Below are 19,202 nucleotides of genomic sequence, written 5' to 3'. Positions count from 1 at the left end.
TCAGTTGGCGTATTATCTCTGTGGTTTTAAGAAACCTTCAACTCTCACTACTGAGCCCTCCCTAGACTCTGACTTGAGTTTTGATGACTTGTCCCTGTGTAACGTTTTCTCTCATACTTTCTTCCATATTCTAACTCTGTCTTATTTCATTTTCCAACTCTATGTAAATGTAAATCAGGAGATGAAACTCTTTCAGACACTTGAAAGAAATATCGCTACATAATTTCATGTCACTTCAATCCATTTATTATTGTGTCTTCCAAAATATGGTTTGTTGTACTTGTTTGGGTTCAGCAGAATGTTTTCTGCAGCGAATGTTCTGGTTCCAGCGGTCGTGTGTTTTGGCACACAGGGGGACCTCTTGGTGGTGAGAGGAGAGAGGCAGAGTCTTTTCCCCAAGATCTCTCCCCACCTGGACTTGGCAGACCCCCGACTCCATCCATGGCCCTTTCACATGGAGGATAGACGGCCGGATGTGTGTTCAGAATAATCACCTGAAATATCTCAGCCAATCTCTCTCCAGTCTTGTCAGTCCTTTGCTGTGGAGAGAGTGACCACACCTGAGATAAATGGTCCCTTGAAGGCAGATCCGTTGGCTCTTGGAAGAGGTCATTACATCCAGTCAGTGCACTCTAATTGGAAGGAAATAAACTTGTGCAGAGAAGTAGATGGCGTATTAGAAAAAAGTCACTTACCTTAAAAAAAGGTGAGGAAAGATTTTCCATATGGAAGGGAATTTTGTCTACTTTCTGTGGATCTTAGCATTCAGTTCTGACTTTCCAAAATATAACATGGCTTCTGCAAAATTAACGTAGCCATAGTAATCATAAATAAAGCATAATGCTTATGGTGTGTCAGATACAAGCAACGTACATACATTAACTCCTTTAGTCTTCACAACTGTATGAAGTAGATACTATTGTTTATATTTTTATCAATGAGGCCACTGAGCATCAGAGAAACTAAGTAACTTGTTCAAGGTCACACAGCTAGTGAGAGATGGAGTCAGGATTTAAACCCCAGCAGTCTTTCTGTGGGGTCCTTGCTATGGTGAACTAAGTAACTTCCCTATAGACACACAGCTAGGCAGAAGCTGAGCAGAAATTTATCCCTGGCAGGTGACCCCAGAGTATGTGCATTTCATCATTATGCTGTAGCAGTTTTTGACATTTCCTATTGGAGTTCAAATAATGATTTACCTTGCATTCATGCTGAAAACTAGTAAGCTCAAGCTTTGATGTGCTACAGAATCAACTTGAAGACTCACTGAAACTCAGATGTTGGACCCACCCATAGCATTTACTCTGAGTCAGAAGGTGGTGTGAGCTAACTCTGCATTCTAATAAGCTTCTAGATGCTGCTGGTCTGGGGACCCCAGTTTGAGAACCACTGCTTTCAACCTTTGCAATCAGAATAAACTGGGAGGAATGAGCTGATGACTTAAGTAGGAGCCAGATCACACAAGGCCTTCTTTTTTAAAAAAAATATTTTTTAGTTGTAGTAGATTCAATACCTTTATTTGTTTGTTTATTTATTTATTTTTATGTGGTATGGGCCTCACATGTGCTGGGCGAGTGCTCTACTGCCGAGCCACAACCCCAGCCCAAGGCCTTCTTAATTCCACAGTTTGGGCTCTGCCTTATCCACAGGCCAAGGGGAAGCCAAGGCAGAGTCTTCAGTAAGGAGGTGACGGTGTAACAGAAGTGTAGCTTACAGGGAGCTCTGGGGATTGTTGTGTGTGAAGAGCAGACTGGAGGAGGCTGAGGCTGTGATTGGAGGCAGAGGGGGAGAAGTCAACAGGAATTAGAGAAAGGAGGTGAGGAATCTCTAGAGGGTGTGGCGGCAGAACATCTTAATCTCACACACCAGGACTGCACGTGCTTCCCTATGTGGCTGCACCAAAGTAAACGCCCACCAAAAGAGTGGTGCTAATGGCACTGATAACACGACTAGCAGCTGGCCTCATTCTGCGCTCACCATGTCGGCCTCTGATTGTTCCAGGTTCCTCATATTTACTAGTTTATTTTATCCCCACAGCGGCCTGATAAAGTGTGCACTAGTGGAATCCTGTTTTGCTTTTGGGGAAATAGAGGCTTGTAGGGGTTAACTTGCCTGCCCAAGGCATTCTCCTAGTGAATGAAAGAACCAGAATTTAAGTCCAGGAATTTGTATCCTTAATAATTTTACTTTATATTCAAGTGAACTCTTAGTGTTCCCAGACTACTAAGATTTCTCCTGACTGAGGAGAAATTTTAAATTGAGGTATAATTTTTAATTGAGGTATAATTTATAATTGAAGTATCTCAATTTAAAATGCAGAGAATAATGCTGAACTTCAGGGTCTCGATGTAGACTCTCTGGTCACTGAACACATCCCGGGGAACAAAGCACTGGGGGTGTGCCACCACACTTACAGAGCTTGTGGTCAGACTAACCCACACCTGCGCTCCCCTGCCACAGTGAGAGGGTCCTCACTGACTAGGAACAATGACCAGGAACAATTTGTTCCAGAAGAAGAGGTCACACAGGAGAAAAGATATCCCAGAAGACACTAAAGAAAAAAAATTTGTGGCACAGGAAAAAATTCAGCATAAAATAAATATAAATAAAAGTTTTTTTTTTTAAAGAAGCACATTTAGGAAAAAATCTTTGTATACATGGGAGTAGAAATACATATTTAAATAAATGTAAACATAAAATGCCTGAAGCATAAAGAAAAAGAATAAAATCAACGATATTAAATCTCTGCCTTAAAACTTTACCTGGATAACCAAAGACCTTAAAGACCCAAGTCCCGCACTGGCAGAAGCAATCTGGAATACATAACTAAACAAAGGATCAGGGTCCACAACACACAAAGAATCTCTACTCATCAATAAGCAAATCATCCAGTTTCAAAAATTGGACAGAAAGTCATGAACAGGCATTTTACAGAAGAAAAAACAGGACTGCTAATAAATATATTTCAAAAACACTCATCATGAAAAACCTGGAAAATATTCTTTGAGGTTACAAAGAGATACCATTTAAACTCCTCAGCCAGGAGAAATCTTAGTATTCTGGGAACACCAAGAGTTCACTTGACTATAAAGCAAAATTATTAAGGGTACAAATTCCTGGACTTAAATTCTTTCAGGGTGAGGTAAAGAGGAACCTGGCAAGGATTGTTGATTTGAACGAAGAGTCGCAATCTGGCATTTGTTTTCTGGACGTGGCAGATGTTGGAAGCTGGGTGGTGGCTCCCAGGGTGCTTTTGTGGATTTGGGGATTCCTTAGAACACTTACTGCACACCATGTCTCTTCCGGTTGCCTGCTGAGCTGAGTCTAGATGTTCTCATTAGTCAGGGTCCTGCTACATAATCCACATCTGGGCCACAGGAAGTAGTTATGAATCCTTGCTTCCCTAAACTGAGGTCCAGAGTGAAAGTACAAACTTCTGTCATTGCTCTGACACCAACTAGGGATCGATTGATGGTCTTCCTTAGAATCCCTCAGACCACAGGAGACACATGCAAACGAGACTCTCATCAAGTCCCTTTCACTTATGGTGTTCAAACTCACATTCTTAGCTTAACAGTCTGTCTCTTACATCCTCTGGAGGTACAAGATGGGCAGCTGCTGTTGCCTAGGTAGCTTCATCTAGCATCGTTCCCAAGGGTGCATGGACACTTAACACCTATTTCATTTTATTGCTAAATCCCTGTTATTACATGAAAATGGCACTCAATTTTATTATCTAGTTAGATGATGAAGTATTTGGGAGGCAGCCTGTGTTTTTGTGAAAATTAGCTCCTTATTCATCCAATCAGATTGCACTGTCCATGCACTTTCCTGGTTTTCATTGGTAAATATTACTCATGACTTTCTTTAAAAATAAATTGTGTTTTGCCAGTACCATCATTTGGATCATGAGTTTCATGGGTTACTAGCTTCCTTTAGTTAGTCTAAATTAGATATTTTGAGTTGACTTTGAATTCCTACTGCCTTCCTGAGTTCCTGGCATGTATAAAGGCTGAATAATGAATGAATAGGTGGGTAGGTAAATGGACAGTAGCCTCGAATTTTAGAATTTCAGAAATAAATATCTTACCTGGCACAGTGGCTCAGACCTGTAATCCAAGCAGCTTGGGAGGCTGAGGCAGGAGGATTGAAAGTTCCAAAGATCAAAGTCAGCCTCAGCATTTAGCAAGACTCGAATCAACTTGTGAGACCCTGTTTCAAAATAAAAATTAAAAAGGGCTGGGGATGTGGCTCAGTGATTAGGTGCCCTGGGTTCAATCCTGAGCATCAAAACAAACAAACAAGCAAACAGAAAAAGCTTTCTAAAAAGCTGATTTATCAATTTTATTTAATTCTTAATCTTTCTACATTTGCTGAATTCATATTTGTTAGATAGGGAGTTGGTAGTGTCCTGCAGAAGCAGATTCACTGTGATTTCTGTGAGAAAAAGACTATCAAGAAGGCTCCTGAGGACCCGCCCACGGGCTCCTTGCTTATCGAGCAGTCCTTGGCCTACATTTGCTCTGGGTAATCTTGTGATTTTGTACGTTTGGTATCCTGTAAGCCTCTTGTGTTTGGTTTTCCAACTCATTCTTCATGCTTGGGAAATTTTCTGATATTATCTTATTGAAGAGATTGTGCATTCCTTTGGTTTGAAACTCTGTGCCTTCCTCTATCCCAATAACGCTGAGATTTGGTCTTTGGATGCTGCCCCATAATTCTTGGATGCTCTGTTCATGGTTTCTTCACCGTGTGATCAAGTTTATTTTCCAGATTGTATACTTTGTCTTCATTATCTGACTTCTTTCTTCCAAGTGATCTAGTCTGTTGGTTATGCCTTTTTTTTTTTTTTTTTTTACTTTTGTTTGTACCTTTACTTGTCTATTTTCTTTTTCTTTTTTTTTTAATTAGTTGTTCAAAACATTACAAAGCTCTTGGCATATCATATTTCATACATTTGATTCAAGCAGATTATGAACTCTATTTAGAGTTTTTTTATTTGATTTATTGTATCCTTCATTTCAAGGATTTCTGACTTTTTTTTTTCAGAGTCAGTCTCTCTCTCTCTCTCTCTCTCTCTCTCTCTCTCTCTCTCAGGAATCTTTTGTTTCCTGTATTTGCTCTCTTATCTCATTGTTGTAGTGAACAATTTTTGCCTGAATTTGCTCATTTAGACATTCTTTAATTCACAGATCACTTTAATTATGAACCTTCTGAACTCCTTCTCTGACACTTATCAACTTCTCTGTCCATGGGTTCTGTTATTATAGTGTCCTGGTTTGTTTGGGGCACTTTCCTCCCTTGTGTCTATGTGCCTTCCTGTCTTGCAGTGTGGACCTGAGATATTACAGTTTCTTCCCTATATTCTTGTAGTACCCGTGTAGATTGTCTATACCTCACCTTGATGTTGGGTTTCCAAACTCTGCTGGTGTCCCTCAATGTGTGTTATTGCATCCTGGACCTGGGTCCTGAGCAAGTTGGTATGGACAGATCTGAGCCAGGCCTGGACTCCCGCGGTAGTCTGCTGGTCGGGAAGGGGTGATCCTGCGCCTGAGGCTAGGCTGTGGCAGGTGTCTGTCCCTCAGGTGGAAGGGTGAACTGGGCCTACTGTGAGCCTGGATCGGGCGCGCCCCGCTGTGGGCAGTCTGGGCTAGGTCTCTGCTCCTGTGGTAGTCTGCTGGTCTCAAGATAAAAATTTTTTAAAAGAGGCTAGAGATGTAATGGCCCTGGGTTGATCTGTAGTACTGCAATAATAATAATAATAATAATAATAATTATTATTATTATTATTATTATTATTATTATTTTACATATATACTTATATTTTGTGTATATAAATAATGTATATACATGGTATGTATATAAATAACGTAAGATACATACTATTTTATATAATTTACATTTTTTTTTTTGTGTGTGTGTGTGTGTGTGTGTGTGTGGTGCTAGTGCTAGAACCCAGGACCTCCCATGTGTTAGTCAAGTACTTTACTGCCGCTGAGCTACATATCCAGGCCTACTAATATATTCTATTTAACCCATTATACACAGAATGTTATTTCAACATGAAACAATACAAAATGTCACTAATGTAACACCAGAAACAACCCAGCTGTGTGGCATGCCTGCAACACTATCATGTCTTAAACAGTGGAATGATTCAAGTCCTACCAAAATAATGAGTTGTCTTTAACAGAAAAACTCATTATATTGCTTCAGTGTTTAAATTAAAATTTAAAAAATTATTAAAGTTAAATATAATTGAAATTCTTCCATCCCGCTGGTCACATTTCAGGTCGTCAGTAGCCACACTTGGCTACTGATTTGGTATGAGTTTGAACAACTCATAAGCCAAACTCCTTGTAAATCAGAGTGTTTTAGATGGAAAAGCAGTGATTCCCTCCACCCCCCAGTGTTCCCCCATATGTCAACCACAGTTTTGGTATTTTTCATTTAAAAATAAATTGGAACAATGGACTGAGGAATAATGAATAAATTCATTTTAAACAGAAGGTAAATTTATCATCTTGTCAGATTTTCCTAATTTTAAGTTTAGAACCATACAAAAGTTAGAGCTATTTTTAAAAAGTGGAACGATTTCCTGCCTGTAGTATATAACCAAAGTGACCAAAGGAAACAAAATATTTTACATATATACTTATATGTAAAATATAAGTGTATGCTGTGTCCTGTCCGTGCTGAGCTCTCTCTGTTTTCTCCACCACCCTAGAACCTTTGTAGTGAGGAACTTGCTGGATCAGTAGAACTTTTAAAAATTATTACTGTGGTCAAGCTCCGAGATTCCTATAAAGTCATTTTTTTAAAACATTGAAAGAGACTCTTCAGTTTTACTTTGAGCACTCAAATAGTTCTGCATTTCTCATACAATGTCGTTTGTCTGCTGGGATGGAACATATTGTTTCTGTTGGCATTTTATGGACTGCATTTTCACTGCCTACGCTCACGTTGTTGGAACATTTGCAAGCAGAGCCCACTAACTGCTATTGGCCTGTTTCTTTGTGAGGCATGATTTCTTCTATCCACCTGCTCACAGCAGGTTGTCTTCAGGCCCCAAGAGTAGCTAAACACTTTGGAAAATATCTGGAGATCCTGCTAAGGCCTAACAATTTCTGCATTTGTCTGATGTGGAGCTATTCATGGTATACATTTGAAGACTTTTTTCCTTTTCTTTCTCATATTCTTGCTTAAATGTTTTCAAGAGAAGATAATTTTATTATAAATAATGGTACAGAGCAGAGTGCAGCTCTATGCATTCTATATTGAATAGGTCATTGATATTCAACTAAGTGGAACTAATTTTCCATGTTCAAGCAGACAAATTTGGAATAGTGTCACAGGAATCTCATGCTATTAACTGCAGAATACCAGATTAAATGGATGACTTGTGAATTGATTGGAGTATTAAATAGATTATATAACATGATAACTTAAAATACTTAGTGGGCTAGGTAATGTAGAATATAACCAAGCATGTGAGTATGATGGAGAAGATGGCACAGGTCTGCAGACTGTGTACACTCTGGGATGTTATTTACAAATGCTTGTCCAAACAGAATCTGAATTGATTTTTGAAATTTAACCTTTGGTTTCTGTTTTGGAGGAAAATAAATTGTTAATTTTTATATCCACTTAGAGTTCAAAATAAGTTATTTTCTTTTCAGTAGTTTAGATTAAAATGAAATATTTCCACAATGTTTAAAGGTAAACTTTAGTTTCAATCCTAGTAAGGATGCTAAACTTTAGTTTCAATCCTAGTAAGGATACTATATTTTTGAAGGGGGTACCAGGGATTGAACTCAGGGGTGCTCTACCACTGAGCTACTTCCTCAGCCCTTTCTATTTTTTATTTTGAGACAGGATCTTGCCAAGTTACAGAGGCTGGCCAGGAACTTGGAATTCTCCTGCCTCAGCCTCCTCAGTAGCTCGGATTACAGGTGTACACCACCCATTCCTGGCTAAAATAATAATGATTATTATTAGTAGTAAGTATTTATTATTATTATTGCTGTGGGCTGAACCCAGGGCCTTGAGGATGCTAGGCATGAACTATACCTCCAACCCTGAAAATTAATATTTTAATTAGAAAACTAAATGAAGGGACTTACCTTTCTGCCTAAACTTTGCCAATCCACAAACACGCTCACACGTGCATGCACGTGCACGCGTGCGCGCACACACACACAAAGTGAATTTGGAATAAGTGTTTTCCATGTTTTAAAGATGTGTCTTCCCACACCCACCACCTCTTAGAAGTAATTAGCTATTATTTTGTACTATATGTGTGTGATTACTGTAGAGTCATCAAATTTAACATGAAACCATCTATTTAGGTTGTGTAGGATATATAAATATATAACTTAGAATAAGTAGAGGTTAGTATTTTTTTCTAAAGAAGGAGGAAATGAAAGAGTAATTATTAACCATCTCCTTTTAACAGTCCTGAAAACATCAATTACAGTTACACATCTTAGAAAGCAGCTCGCCAGAAGAGCAGAAATGACCCTTTTCATTCTGCTTAAAAAATGTAATCACAATCTAACAGCTGAGATGTATGTACAGCTGTAGTTTAAAATATTAATTTTGAGGCAGGCCTACCTGCCTTCAGACTGTGGTCCTCCGAGCTTAACTGTCACCTTGGTCTTTCCTGGCACATACTTCACGATTGGGAATTGCTTGTAAAATGTCCTTCTGGAAGCCCCCCTCCCGCGCACACACACACACACACACACACACACACACGCACATGCACCTACTTTTTTCTCCTCTGCTGTTAACTAGAAAATTATATTTTAGTGGCTGCTAGAGGAAGAGGATTTTGAATAGAATGAACATTGATTGTTGTAAACATGGAAAATAATACGAGCAGCTGCACTGAGGACTGGTAAGACAAATCCCGTGTCATGGCCTTTGACGAATATTATCAATTTGGGAATCGGTGGGGGAGGAAGAAAGCGATCCTTTTCTCCCTTTTACTGCTCAGTGACATTACTTTTAAAAGTTAAATTTCCTCTGATTTTATTATTGAAGATACTTTTTTGAGCATTTGATTTGTTTTGTGACTGTTTTGACTTTGTTGAGTAAGTTGCTTATATTATATGAATTTCATTCTAACAAATGTTGAGCCATTTTTTTTCTAAAATTTTCTTTTCTTTAAAGAAATAAAAAGCACATTTTGTAAATGTTGGAGCAGACTATCAAAATAAGAAAAGAAGGAAATTTTTATCTGGCTATGAAGTGCCATTTAAAATAGAAAAAGGGGTAGAATATTTGGAGAAAATATTTTAACAAGGGTGGAATCTGTTTTAATAAGGTGGAATAGAAGTCTTAATTTGGACTGATACTTTTGCTCTTGGCTTATCAAGTGGTCAGTTCATGTTTGTTTTGGCATGCATCCAACTCATTTTTGTACATATTGAGTACTTGGTTTTTTTTGTGGATTCTAAAAGCTAATTGTCTTAATCCTTTAGTGTGGGAAAAGCAAATGTTCCTTTTAGAAATGTTCCTTTTAGAAAGAGAATTAAATTCCCTTTTCTAGTTAAGTTTCATTCCCTCTCTTTCTTAGTTCCATTTGCCAAGATATGTCAGATTTTGGTACCTCCCTGTCTTCCTTCTCTGCAAGTAGTAGTCATAAGGTAAAAAACAAGACTGTGGTCGTTCTATATTTTGTAATTGTGGCCTGCCTTGAATGGAGTCAAAGTTAGGTGGAACTTACTGGTACTTTATCTATGGATACACACTCAATGATAAAACTTTTGTTTTTCACATGACAATCTAAATTTTAAAATCTATTTTCGTATTAATTATTGTGAACTACTAATGTTTGCCTGGGAATGAGTCCAGCCCTCCTAGGGCAAGGAAAAGCCACGTTGGCATTGTCTTGGTGTGACTCGGGCAGCCTTCTGGGCATTGCAGATAAAGCCGGAGCAAGTGACACAGGAAGCCTGTAAGCACAGAAAGAAGGCAATCTTAGTAAGACCCCGGAGGCTGGAGGAGGACTACTGGATAGGATAATGCATAGAAAGTGAGACGAGGGCCCAGAGGCAGTCCTCTCTGCATAGCCAACACCGAGCCGAGACCAATGAGGAGAAGGAAAAAACCTTGCCAACGTCTGGTAGATGAAAGGTAGAAAGAATGTGGGGAGGAGAGCGGGGGAGGATGGGCAAGGACCCGGCCGTGAGCTAGGGCCCTTGTGAGCCAGAGTTAGGGTCCTACTCGTTGCCATTATGAAGCTTTTAGAGGGTTGTGCATAGGAGATGGAGAGGATGATAGGACGTGACTCCAGATCACTGCTGAGGAGGACGGGCAGCTAGCTGGGCCTGATGGTGGAGACAGAGATCATCCATTTGTCTGGTGCAGGCCTTGGTGGGAGGCCCCAGGAGCTTAGACCAGAAGACAACAGCCAGCCCACACCACCTGCTTCTGTGGACTCATGAGTTGAGTGGCTATTACATTTTTAAGTGGTTGGGATGGGGAATAATGTTTCATGGCTTATAAAAGTTATGTGAGATTCAACACTCAGATGGTAGCAGTGGAAATTCAACAAAACACAGTTTTGTTGGAGCAGAGCCTTTGCATGTGTCTGGGCGCTCTTGCAGCAGTTGCTGTGAGTAGAGGTGGAGTGCAGGGTGTGCCCTGCTCACAGCTGTGCTGGGCCTGGTGCAGGTGAAGCTACTGTGATCCTTTGAGCTCGACCAAGATGAAAATTTTGCTGAACAAGAAGAACCACCCTCAACCACTGTTACCAAACACTGAATGGCTTTGAAATCGCTTATGCTGCAGTTTAACGAATTCAACCTACACTGCAAGACGAAACTGCTTAGTGTAAAACTTGTACTGTGGCAAAGTTGTTTTGACAACAACTAGCGCTTGAATCACAATAATAGCAAGCTGCTTTGAAAAATCCTTTTATTTTAGTCGACAGGTACTAATTGTTCTTACCTGCGAGGTACGGTATGACATTTCAGCACATGTCTCCATTGTGTAGCAATCAACTCAGGATATTTAGGTTATCCATTGTCGCAGACACTCATCATTTCTTTTTGAGAAGCTCAAAAATGATAAGTGTCAGGCTTCTTTTTACACTTCCTGGGCTGTCAAAACATTTAATACAAGAAGCTAATTACAGTCTCAGCAGCATTTTTCCAAACCTCAATGCAAGGGCAAAGGGGATTTCTGTATTTTAATCCATTTAGCTGAACAGTTGAGGAACTTCTGCTTGCCCTTCCTTGGAAGTGATTAAACTTCGGAGTAAGATAAGCTGAACGGCACAGATCAGGGAAAATGTCTAACAGTTCTGTAAATGCCTGCCACGAAGTGGATCTGCTCTGGTGGAATCATGTGCTTGTGGATTGAAGTCAGGCTTTGGCAGTCCCTCTGTGTGGGAAAAGACGTTGTCAAAGATAAAATACATAAACCCCACTGCAGATCAGCAGTTATAGGCAAACATTTGCATTTGATTTTGATGATAAGGAACATCAAGCCCTATACTGGACAAACCTTTGTCCTGAAAATAAAAGAATTCCATTGTCCTTATTAGTGAACCAGTATTACAGAAAGTTGTGCTCAGCTACATTTTGAATTTTATATTTAAAAAGTTATGGAAATTTGTTTTCTCACATTATAAGTAGCCACATAATATCCACAAATTGTGCATCTGGGCTCATAGAACCTAAAATGTTTACTGTATGGCCCATTACAGAAAAAGTTTCCTGACCTCTAAATTACATCAAGATGGTAGCAGTGGAGATAGGAAGGGAACTAATGTGACATGTATTTTTGGTGGAGGGCAGAGAAGATTGGCAGTGGATTTGCCAATTAGATACTGGGTAAGATACTGGGTGAGAAGGAAATTAAAGAATGGAGTGTGAGGCTGGGTGTGGTGATGCACACCTGTAATCCCAGCTGCCTAGGAGGCTGAGGCAAGAGGGTCACAAATTTGAGGCCAGCCTCAAAAACTTAGGGAGTCATTGTCTCAAAGTTAAAAAAAAGAAAAAGGGCTGGGGATGTGGCTCAGTGGTTAAGTGCCCTTGGATTCAATGCCCAGTTACCACCCACCTAAAATATGGACTGTGCCCTGTGGCTCTTCTTTCTGACGTAGGCTGCCAAGGACAGAAAATTTAACCACTACTGGGGAAAGTCTGTGGCTGGTAGTAATGGGGTGCTGTCACAGGGTATTTCCTCACTACTCTGAACCTCAGGAATGTGGTGGCAGGCATGTTCATTAGTCACCTGTCCACAGTCCAGACCGTTGTGCACTACCCCTTTCCCTGGTTTCTTAGCAGCTACACCTGTACTTCTCCCCAGCCAAATGTCTATGTTAGATGATCAAAGGATATATAACTTATTTTTATTTTTCATAGTATGTAAAAACTAAAGAATTTTGGTGAAGATTGCTCTTAGGTTTTTATTTCTACAGCTTTGATGGGGTATTGCTGGCATTGAGGAGAAAGTGTAAGAATTGATCCTTGACCTTCAAAACCTCTCCATCTAGGGCTGGGGTATAGCTCAGTTGGTAGAGCACTTGCCTCGCACATGTGAGGCACTGGGTTCCATTCTCAGCACCACATAAAAATGAAATGAAGATATTTTGTCCATCTACTATAAAAAACACTCTCCATCTAATTGACGATCAAGTGTAAGGCACTGTGTAGATACTGCATCCACACAGGCAGAGCAGGGGTGTGAGTCCTGTGCAGCACCAGTGCAGGCAGGTTGCTCTGACCTTCCTGTGTGCTAGGTCCCTCGTCTGTAAAACAAAACGGAGATCATCTTTGGGTTCAGGTGCTCTTCAAGCCCCAACCATCAGAGTTGCTTACCTCTCAGGTTTCCAGTGGCTTTGCTCGGTCTCTGACTCCTCTCTGTCCCCACTCTTCAGTCTTGCCATCTTCTTTCTACAACATAGACCTGCCACACCCCAGCTCTTAAGGATAAGAACTTTATCAACAATGATCTGCCCTGGACAAGACTGACCTGGCTGTTGGCTCGGGCTGAGGCTCAGTGGTAGAGCACTTGCCTAGCATGTGTGAGGCCCTGGGTTCCATCCTCAGCACCTCATAAAAAATTAACAAGTAAAATAAACTTTTTAAAAAGAGAGAGAGAGCGACCTGGCTGTGTATGTCCTTGGCTGTTTTCTTTCTTGTCATTTCCATTCTTCAGCCAACCCTCTCTCTGCCCACACTGAGCTCCTCAACTTTCCTTAAATATACTGTACTTGTTTTTAATCTGAAATTGGCATAAAATCCATTAGTTTCTCTGTAACTTCCTGTTTGAGAATACCTGCTCATTTCAGAAAAATTATTTTTATTGCCAAAAATGTATCTATTTATCACCCCAAAATGTTATATTTAAGAATGTAGACTTTACAGAATAGCTAAATCAAGCTAAGATATATATTACCTCACATACTGATTTTTTTGTTTTGGTCAAACATTTAAAATTTTTCTTGCTATCTTCAGTAGTATAATATATTGTCACCAACTGTATCTACTATGTTGTAAAATGGACCTCTTGAGCTAACTGAAATTTTATATCCTTTGACCACTAACTCTCCACCTCTGGTAACCAACCTCTATTTTCTACTACTATTTATTTATTTTCGTTTCAGCACTTGAACCCTGGGGGTACTTAACCAATGAGCCACATCACCACCCCTTTTAATTTTCATTGTTAGGGTCTCACCAAGTTTCTTAGGGCTTTCCTAAGTTGCTGAGGCTGGCTTTGAATTTGCGATCCTCTTGCCTCAGTCTCCTGAGCTGCTGAGATTACGGGTGTGTACCACACATCTGGGTTTTTTCCTGGCTTAGACCCAGGGCCTCTCCCACACTAGGCAGCACTTTACCAAATGAGCCACATCACACTCTCTTCTTCTGTGAGTTCAATTGTTTTAGATTTCACATGGAAATGAGATCCTCAGTATTTATCTTATTTCACTTAACATACTGTCTTCCAACATCAACTTTATTGTTACAAAGGACAAGTGATTTTCTTATTTTTTAAGACAAAATAGTATTCTATCATGTATATTACAGAATTTTTTTATTCATCCATTGGTGATCTTGACTGTTATGAATAATGCTTCAATGAGCCATGAGAGAACAAATATCTCTTCAACATACTGATTTCAATTCCTTTGAATATAAAACCAGTAGTAGGATTGCTGGATCATAAGGTAGTCCTATTTTTAATTTTTCAAGAAACTCTATTCTGTGTTCTGAATGGTTGCATTCTGTTCATTTTTTGAATACCAGCTCTAATATTTATCCACAAATCTTCTTTAACTTTTCAGGCATTTAGTTGGTCTTTTACCCCACAGTACCTTGTACATCTTGTACAGTGGATTCATCATACTGAATTATACTTATTTAAAGCTGTGCTGTCTTTTCCTTAATCTCCTAGAAGGCTAGCCAGCAGCATTACACATGGTGGTCCATGGGTTGATGGCAGTGAGAATGAGGACTATAGAAGAAGCCCCAGTATCAGATCTAGGCTTCCACTCAGGTCTTCATGAACCTTTCACTGAACACTAAGGAAATAATTTATTTTATTCTATTCTGTGTTCTTTTTGTCTCTTTTTGCCTTTATTCACTTATCCATGTTCATTTAAAAGGAAAAACAGGTAAGTGAAAAAGAAAAAGATCAACTAAATTTCCCAGAAATAAATTGTTTTATGTACATTATTTATTCTAGAATTTTCTATAATATATGGAGTTTCTTTATGAGACTTATTCTAACAAACTGTTTAGTTCTTTCTTTTTGCACTTTGAAATACACTACAGGTTTAGCATCTCTAATTTGAGAACTCAAAACCTTTTTGAGTGCTGTTTTTGGGGATTAGGAGTGTTCAACCAGTATACTCTATGCAAATATTCCAAAGTCCAAAAAAAGCAAAAACCAAAAACCCCCAACTCAGAAACATTTCTGGTCTCAGGCATTTTGGATAAGGGATAGTCTTACCTGTGTGAACATATTCTGCATCTTTAAAATTTTCAGATGTCTTTGTGGATATACCGTAATTTATGTTATGACTCCTTTTGGTAGTCCTTGAGATTACCTGACATTTTTCAGTTCTATGAACTACAGGGTGATACCATATTTGTAGACTTATTTTTGTGCCTGTCCATAATTTTTTTTCCTTAGTATTAATTCTTAGAAGTGAACTAAAAGGGCCCAAGTGATAGCATGGATATTGAATACCCTGTTCTGTAGGATGCTGCCTTCTCTGCCAGCTGAGGGTGTTTTATCAAATCACTTGCAATATTTGCAAGTGGGGGAAACATTTTGCATTTAACCATTTTCCTCCTCCTTTCTCCAGCCTCCCCCTGTCAAGGAGCAGCAGGCTCAGCTGAACTCTGGAGGGTCCCTCGAGGTCCCATTGCTCTAGTGAACTCAGAGCTTAATGTTAGTAAACTTGCACTTTTGGAAAAGGAGTTTAATTAAGATACATTTGTAATAGTTCATGGCATGCAGTTCAGCGAAGGCCACTAAGTCTCTCCAGGACTTGGGAACTTTTAAATCATAGTAGCTCATCAGCTGGCAGTCTGAAAGGGCGGGGAAACAGCTCAATGAGCATCTCCAATGAGCATCACCACAGAGGAGCCAATCAGCTGGATGTTGCTGGGGCCGCTGTGAGCCAATCATCAGCCCGCAGCTGGAAGAACTGCTTCATTTGAAGCTCCTGGGCCATCTCTGATTTAGAACTGCTTCATTTGAAGCTCCTGGGCCATCTCTGATTAGTACAGAAAAAGGAAAAATTTGAGGAACACATTAGGATTAAATAGAGCACTTTTCCCAAGAGAACAATCTGAAAAGTCTGATTTACTTTCAGTAAACTATTTAGTCAGCCATTTTTAGCAATATTTTGACTTTTAACAAGTTTAAACAAGAAAGATACATGTAAATAGTAATGTATTTGCTTTGATCATATTTGACTTTAGATAAATATATAATGTAAAGGTGAAATCTGTTTTTTCATTTTTCTCTGGACACAAATGAATTACTTTGTTTTCATGGTTGGTTTAAACAAATGCTAATTTATTTTAATAACTTTATTGAGATATAGTTCACGTGCCATCTAATTCTACCCATTTAAAATTACAATTCAGTGGGGTCTGGTCTGTTCAGAGTACATAGTTGTCACCCCCAGTGTTATTAGAACATTTTCACATCCCAAAACAAACCCCATGACAATTAGCAGTTACCCGTCTCCTCCCAACACTCCTCCCTGAGGCAACCATTAATCCACTTTCTATTCTAGACATTTTGACTAGATGGAGCCATGCATGTTCCTTGGTGACTCCCGCTGTTTTTGCATGTGCTGTATTTCATTCCTTTTTATTATTTAGTAACATAACACTGTTCCACTGTGTGGACGTGTACTGTGCTGTGTTTCTTCATCATCAGTTGATGGACATGCCGGTATTTGCCTGTCGTGAACACTCATGTCCAAGGTTCTGGGTGGGCGCACATTCATTTTATACTTTATTTTTTTTTAAAGTGTCTTTCTCGAGAAGCTGGTGGAAACATGAGCATTCAGTTTCTTGGCACAGTGGTAAGTACAGAAGAATTATTTGTGTATTCTCTTAATTTAGAGACAAAAGTAGTACTTGACTAGTTTCAGCCCATGAGTTTCAACCTGGCTTCATTGTGGGTTTAGTTTGCTGGTAAAGTAAGATGTTTGTACAAGAAGCACATGCCTTAATGTGTTAGAGCAATTTCCATGATAGAATTTTCATAGACACTTCTTATGAGAACATATTTTTTAAAAAATTAACTTGTTGAGTATTTTAAGTACTTTTCTCTATTAAAAACTTTCTCTGTGTTTATATAATAAAAATAAGAGTGTATTACATAAAGTTGCTTTTGAAAACAGTGAGCTTGACCTTTATCCCCTTCAGTTTTCTTTAACTTTCTCTATAAGGTCCTTTTAAATCTAACTTTCTAATGAAATTTAATGATAATCCTACTTTTATTAATTTTTGTCTAAATCCTATTGTTTTAGATAATGTTATAAAATAATTATAAGCATCATTTAAATATAGCTATATTTAACATTATGATGGGTATCCTACTTTTATTAATTTTTGTCTAAATCCTATTGTTTTAGATAATGTTATAAAATAGTTATAAGCATCATTTAAATAAAGCTATATTTAACATTATGATGGATAGATGTGACATTTTATTTATCCATGAATCTCAACTGTTAGGTGTAGGCTACTATACTTTTTTTTCCTTTACAAATGGTATCATGATGAGCACCTTAATGTATTTTACTTCTTTGATGTTTTGAATTATTTTCAAATAAGTATAAGATATTTTAAAAATATATGATACATTTCTTGATGATGGAATGTGATGATCATTATTATCCAAAGTACAGGTATGAAGACACAAGTTGGTGTGAATATACTATGTATACAACCAGAGATATGAAAAATTGTGCTCTCTCTATATAATAAGAATTGTAATGCATTCTGCTGTCATATATAAATGAAAATAATAGATTAAAAATATTTGATACATTTCTTCCTAAACATAATCAAAGCCATGAATATTTTTATGGTTCATTATACATTTTTTAGTTATTTTATATCTTTTTAGAACCCTACCCATTATATATTAGAATACTACTTTGCACTCTCTCACTGGTTTTATAGTTTTCTAAATTGTTTTTCAGCTAAAAAGAGGTTTGCTTGATTAAGTATTACTATTTTCACATATAATTTATAATTATTAGTAGTAGCATTAAAAATTTCAGAATATTTTTTAGAAAAGCACATTATTGTTTTAATTTTCACTTCTGTATTTATTGCTACTATCTTTGAATATTTTTCACATATCTATTTACTAAGTATTATTTATAATATGAGAAATGTCTACTCATGTCCTTTGGGTACATTGTTCAGGATATATATTCACATAGCAAGTTTCTGGTAGCTGGATGAGTTTATTGAGAATATCAGAGAGGCCTGTGGCTTGAATAAAAAAAATGCAATGATTTTGCACCCAGTGAGATGGGAAGGATATTATAATATATATTCACAGAGCACTTCATCATTTATATATGCACAAAGATGTATGTGAAGTTTATATATACAAAGTATATGGATATTCAGGCTCTAGCTCATTGATTGTAACCTAAATTTTAGGTATTGAACCTAAGGCTTATGGTTATTCTTATAAAATAATGCATACTTATTTGTAAACAAAAACTTTATTATTGAGATGTATTTCATAAGAAACTATATTAGATTTGAATCCAATGGGGAAGTGTGAGTGTGTGTGCACACGCACCCACATGTGTGTAGAAGGAGAAATTGATATTGATTGATTTTAAGGAATTGCTTTGCTCAGTTGTGGATGGATGGCAAGTCCTGGCCTTCAGGGTAGGCCATTCAGATGGAGATAGTGGAAGTGTGCAGTTCAATCCCCCCAAAGGCCATCTTCTGACTGATTGCTCCTTGTTGGTCAATTGTTTTCCATGAAGACTCTCAAATTATTGGATGAAGCCCACCCACATTATAGAGGATGATCCACCTTACTCCAGGTTCACTGATTTAAATGTGCATCTCATCCAGAAAATACCCTCACAGATGCATCTGAAATGACATTTTATCAAATACCTGGGTACTGTGGTCTCACTAAGTGGACACATAAATTTAACCATCACAGAAGTGAGTATCCCATCCCTTAGAGGTGTTTAGTTCTTTACAGTGGCTCTTTATTCAGAGATAGAATCACGCAGTGCCCCCGATCCACTGCTGAAGTAGTAGGACAGTGATTCTGTATAAATGAAGATTTCTCGGCCGCTTGCTCATCTTCAGACATGGCCGGCTCCTTCCTCAGGGGCTCTGCACTCGCCCTTCTTCTGTCGTGACTGTTAGGAACATCTGCCTACACGTCTGCTGTTTTCTTGCTGTTCTGTGCCAGGGATTGAGCCCAGAGCATCAACTGCTAGGCAGGGGCTGTACCACTCAGCTGCTAGGCAGGGCTCTACCATGAGCTCCAGCACCAGCCCTTTTCATTTTATTTTGAGACAGGTCCTCACTAAGATGCTCAGACTGCCTCAGACTTGGATCCTCCGGCCTCAGCCTCCTGAGTAGCTGGGATGACAGGTTTGCTTCACCACACCTGGTCTCATTCATAATCTTAATCACCCTTTCTGACATTTTATTTTCCCCCTTCCT

The 19,202-nt window shown here is 38.6% G+C and overlaps 1 protein-coding gene across 2 annotated transcripts in view; it reads left to right on the top strand.

The window, feature by feature from the left end:
* The window catches only part of Pcca (propionyl-CoA carboxylase subunit alpha), a 356,906-nt gene that overhangs the window by 278,081 nt on the left and 59,623 nt on the right, over positions 1-19,202 (top strand). For both annotated transcript variants that reach the window (XM_026399302.2, XM_026399298.2), the window contains exon 21: positions 16,511-16,564. In XM_026399302.2, the coding sequence (XP_026255087.1) occupies positions 16,511-16,564 (54 nt within the window). The remainder of the gene's footprint in view (positions 1-16,510; positions 16,565-19,202) is intronic.

This window comes from Urocitellus parryii, chromosome 2 (genome assembly GCF_045843805.1).
Source record: "Urocitellus parryii isolate mUroPar1 chromosome 2, mUroPar1.hap1, whole genome shotgun sequence".
NCBI lineage: Eukaryota > Metazoa > Chordata > Mammalia > Rodentia > Sciuridae > Urocitellus > Urocitellus parryii.
This window is presented reverse-complemented; position numbering and strand designations above follow the sequence as displayed.